Genomic DNA, 5,000 nt, shown 5'->3' with positions numbered 1-5,000 from the left:
GAGACAGGAAGGCGGGATGACGCGAAACGGTAGAAATTTTTGTCGAGAGAGAGAGAGAGAGAGAGAGAGAGAGAGAGAGAGAGAGAGAGAGAGAGAGAGAGAGAGAGAGAGAGAGAGAGAGATTCTTCGTCTATTTAGGCTTACCGTGTGTGTGTGTGTGTGTGTGTGTGTGTGTGTGTGTGTGTGTGTGTGTGTGTGTATTTGGGGTACACGCATTTTCAGGTCTAAATAGTCTGAGTGTGGGTTGTGTGCCTAGGCTTGGTTGGGTTGCGTGGCTGGGTGTGAAAACAACAACAATAACTACTACTACTACTACTACTACCACAATTTTATCTACTATTATTACTACTACTACTACTACTACTACATCATATTATATTTAAAGTAAAGCTATATAGGCCATTAACTTTACATATTTTTCATTTGTAAATAGAAAAACAAATCCTTAATTTAGAAAAAAAATGAAATACATAGAAGTCTATCATGAAAACGTGAAAAAAATAAAGAAAATATTCATAATTAATGCCCTGTTTCCGGGTTCCCATAAAGAAGACTTAATGCCAAAACAAATACATCTCACACACACACACACACACACACACACACACACACACACACACACACACACACACACACACACACACACACACACACACACACACACACACACACGCACAGATTCACAAAACAGGTGCTTGGATTCACCCTCGCGACACTCATCTTTATGTCATCTATACATTTCACGAACAAAACACCGATTCACGCATACGATTCGCATAAATAACTCCTTTTTTTCTCTTCCCCAGCAGAGAAGTGTCAAGAAAACTGTACCCCTGAGAAACATAGACACTAGAAGCCAGCGAAGTACAGTAGAATACAAGAATAATGAAGAGTAAGAAAAGGAACCCGGAAATAAATATCGGGGTGAGGGACCTTCCGCCGGCAACACTGAAACAAAAAGCGATCGGGATGACGTCACTGACAACAAACTGGTTCCGGAGGCGGGAAGGCAGCCAATAAAATGTTTATCAGGTGCAAGGACGCGGCTCTCCCGGGAAAACAGTTCTCGGAAGTGTAAATAAGCAGCGATAAGAGGCACAGGGAAGAGGAAAGGGAAGAAAAAGCCTTATAAACCGTGCCGCCATGTTCTTGTGGAGGACAAGCTCAAGATTAGGAAGATAAGACGCTGGGTTGTGACTTCCGTGCCATGGTGGAAAAATTGACGTACGATGGACGGAGTACGTTAATTCTTTAATAGTGTACGAAAGTGGTTTGTGGTACGAGTGGTAGGAATTAATTAAACCTGAAAACAAAGCTCTGACCAATAAAAATAAGCTATTGTACTAAATATGAAGTACGTCACTTTTTTTAACTGTCTACGAGTGTTAATTGTGAGTGAATATAATTAGAAAGAAGAACTGAAGAAAAAAAGTTATAATCAAATGAGAGATGTGTAAGGAAAAGTGACTGTACTTAACTGACATCACAGTGCTATGGAAAAACTGACGTACACTGAAATGGATACAATTATAACTAGTAACTGGTATCCATAAGAAGAAAATAAACAAATAAATGACAATAAAATAGTTAAATAAATGCAATAATCGATGGAAATGAAAAACGTATCTGGAAAAAAAGTAACAGCACTGAAAATCAAAATGTGATACGTACGCTCAAGGAAACCAAAGACTTTAACAAACAAATACATTACGACAGGGAAACAAACGATATTTATTGAAAACCTACGTGAAATTAGAATGAAGACATAAAAAAAAACTTGACTTACGAATGAAGAATAATAATAAAGCGACGATACAGCAAGAAAATGATAAAATTAAGAGGCAAATATACGGTAAAAGGACGCCATGAGAGGGAACATTGTATAGACGACTGAACGATGCGACGCGACGTGCAAAACAAATGAAGGTCGCTGGCTCAAAAATACCCTTAAATAAAACAAGTGAATAGAGAGAGAGAGAGAGAGAGAGAGAGAGAGAGAGAGAGAGAGAGAGAGAGAGAGAGAGAGAGAGAGAATGAAAAATATAAAATGTTACCTGAAAATGAAGGGAGGTGTTTACGATTACTTAAACTATAAATGCCAGAATGAGTGAAATAATTAGCAGAACGTTTTGAAGTGTTTATACTTGAAGAAAAAAAAGAACGAAAAACAAATGAGAATCGGGCTGAATGAAGAAAAACGAGACAGAACGAAGATAACGAATTAACCAACACCATTACCAAACGATAAATAAAAGGAAGGCGATAAAAAGAGAAGGAAAATTAAGGAAATGAAGATGAAAAGGTGAAAAATTGCCTAGAAAATAATAATAAAAAAAAAAAACACAACGGAAGAGGATGAGAAGTGAAACAAAAAAAAGTCACATTCTAAACAACAAAAGTTAAAGAAAAGAAGCAACAGAAGGCGGAAGAGGAGGAGGAGGAGAAGGAGGGAGGGAGGAGGGGAGGAGGAGGAGGAGGAGGAGGAGGAGGAGGAGGATAAATAAGACAAAATAGGACAACGCGGAATATATAGGACAGATTAACAATAAGTACAAGGAGAGAAGGAGGAGAAGAAAGAGGAGGAGAAGGAGAAGGAGGAGGAGGAGGAGGAGGAGTAATAAGTTAGAAAAATACTACCAGAAAATAAGATAAACAAAACAAAAGACAGAAAAAGATACAAAAGCAAAGTAGAAATAAAGAGAGAGAGAGACAAAACAAAACAAACAAACAAACAAACTAAAACACAACAAGAAAAACTGGAGGAAGAACACGAGGGAGGAGAAGAAGGAGAAGCAAGATGAGAGAGGAAGGAGGAGGAGGAGGAGGCGATGGAGGGCAGTGTGGATCATGCGGGTATTACCTTAAAAACATCATTAAGTTTCTCATCAGCCACATCGGTCTCGTCTCTTTAGTCATTGGGTATACAATTGTCGGAGCTTTCACCTTCGAGAGACTTGAGGCGGAGCACGAGAAAGCAGTCAAGGCTAATATGTCAGCGGTCAGGCTTGAGGTGAGTACGTGGAGTGGTTGAGAGTGCGGTAGAGTGAGTGTTGAATAGGGCTGGTTGGGTGTTGAGAGATCAGATGAGTGGTAGTTTAAAGGGAGTGGGTGGTAGTTTAAATGGAGTGGTTGGGAGTTTAAATGGAGTGGTTGGGAGTTTAAATGGACTGATAGGGAGTTTAAAAGGACTGGTTGGGAGTTTAAAAGGACTGGTTGGGAGTTTAAATGGAGTGGTTGGGAGTTTAAATGGACTGATAGGGAGTTTAAATGGACTGGTTGGGAGTTTAAAAGGACTGGTTGGGAGTTAAAAGGACTGGTTGGGAGTTAAAAGGGAGATTGTGTGTTTTCTTTTTATTTATTTATTTTTTTAAGTAGAGTAAGTATTTTTTATTTCTGTTCCTTTTTTCTCTTTTTTCTTTTCCTTTCTTTTCTTAAGTCGAGAGGAGTTGAGATATGCTTTTCTCTCCTTTCTTTTCTCTTTTCCTTTCTTATCTTTTTCTTTATTTCTTCTCTTCTTTCTTTCCTTTTCTTTCTTATCTTTCTTTCCCTTCTTTTCCCTTCTTACTGAGATAAACACACACACAAAAAAAAAACACCATTATTTTACATTACCACCACCACCACCACCACCACCACCATCATCACCACCACCACCACCATCACCTTACTCTCACACCTTTCCCAATGGCGCAGGTGACAGACGACCTGTGGAACATCACCAAGAACGACATAGTGTTGAACGAGACGAAGTGGTCGTTGTCTGTGCGTCACCGGCTGATTAAGTTTGAGAAGTCGTTGATCAAAGCCATCAAGAACGATGGCTGGGATGGCAACGAGGACCCGGAGACCCGCCAGTGGACTTTTGCCGGCGCTCTCTTCTATTCCATCATTCTTATCACTACTATTGGTGAGTGTGCGGGTGTTTGGAGGGTTATCAAAGGGGGTTCAAGAGTTTTTAAAGGGGTTTTCAATGTTTTAAGGGTTTTCAAAGGGATTAATTTTTTTTTCAAGGGTTTTTCAAAGGAATTTCAAGTTTTATAAGGGTTTTCAAAGGATTTTTAAGGTTTTCAAGGGTTTTTCAAAGGGATTTCAATTTTTTTAAGGGTTTTAAAGAGATTTTCAGGTTTTTCAGGGGTTTTTCAAGTATTTACAGTATTTGCTTGGGTTTTCCAGGGGTTTTCAAGTTTTTTTTTAAAGAGTTTCCAATCAGTTAATCTTAAGAGCGAAGACTTGAAGACCTCACGGCGGAGTTTTTACTTGCGCTTTCTTCAGAATCATTCTTATCACGACTATTAATGAGTGTGCAGCTATTTACGAAAAATTAATAGAGTCTTCGAGAATTTTAAAGGGTTTTACATGGGGTTTAAAAGCGTAAACCCTTAGAATGAAGACTCGTAGAACATTCAGTGGAGTTTTACAGGCGCCCTCTTGTGCTGGTGGATGTGTTGTTGTTTACTGTGTTGTATGGGTGACTGTTCTATTACTGGTGGAGGAGACTGAATAGTACAGCAGAAGGCTTCTCCCCACCCACTCACTCTCACCAACCGAAGGAGGAATGATAATGGTTGATGATGATGGTGATGAAAGATGATGATGACGATGATGAGTGATGATGATGGTGATACACAGATGATGCAAGTCGTTAACTAACACAGGTGTCTAAAAATGGTGAGTTTATTAACATCTGTGTAAAACGACTAATTATTCTCTCTCTCTCTCTCTCTCTCTCTCTCTCTCTCTCTCTCTCTCTCTCTCTCTCTCTCTCTCTCTCTCTCTCTCTCTCTCTAATGCTTTGTTTCTATTTTGCTGTTTTCTCCTTCTTTTCGTCTATTTGTCTTCACTTTTATCTCTCTTTGTTTCCTCCTCCTCCTCCTCTTCCTCCTCCTCCTCCTTTATTTATCTCCCTCTCTCTTCCCTCGTTATCGTCTCTGCGTTGCGAAAGTAAGGCGAGAGAAAAATTGCCGAGGTTCAAAAAAAGCCTTTGATGTACTCCACGAATA

At 39.4% G+C, this 5,000-nt stretch overlaps 1 protein-coding gene and 1 long non-coding RNA gene across 4 annotated transcripts in view; both read left to right on the top strand.

The window, feature by feature from the left end:
- LOC135091806 (uncharacterized) overlaps positions 1-1,022 on the top strand; it is an 18,873-nt gene extending 17,851 nt beyond the window's left edge. Inside the window, exon 2 of one of the 2 annotated variants that reach the window (XR_010262650.1) lies at positions 807-1,022. This is a non-coding gene — a long non-coding RNA (uncharacterized LOC135091806). The remainder of the gene's footprint in view (positions 1-806) is intronic. The other variant, XR_010262651.1, reaches the window with a different exon arrangement.
- Positions 1,023-2,658: 1,636 nt separating this feature from the next.
- The window catches only part of LOC135091804 (potassium channel subfamily K member 13-like), a 17,288-nt gene continuing 14,946 nt past the window's right edge, over positions 2,659-5,000 (top strand). For both annotated transcript variants that reach the window (XM_063989778.1, XM_063989777.1), the window contains exons 1-2: positions 2,659-3,010; positions 3,694-3,907. In XM_063989778.1, the coding sequence (XP_063845848.1) occupies positions 2,798-3,010; positions 3,694-3,907 (427 nt within the window). In that variant the 5' untranslated portion in view covers positions 2,659-2,797. The remainder of the gene's footprint in view (positions 3,011-3,693; positions 3,908-5,000) is intronic.

The sequence above is a fragment of the Scylla paramamosain genome, chromosome 38 (genome assembly GCF_035594125.1).
Source record: "Scylla paramamosain isolate STU-SP2022 chromosome 38, ASM3559412v1, whole genome shotgun sequence".
Taxonomy (NCBI): domain Eukaryota; kingdom Metazoa; phylum Arthropoda; class Malacostraca; order Decapoda; family Portunidae; genus Scylla; species Scylla paramamosain.
Note: the sequence above shows the minus strand (reverse complement) of the source record. Positions and strands in the feature narration are given on the sequence as shown.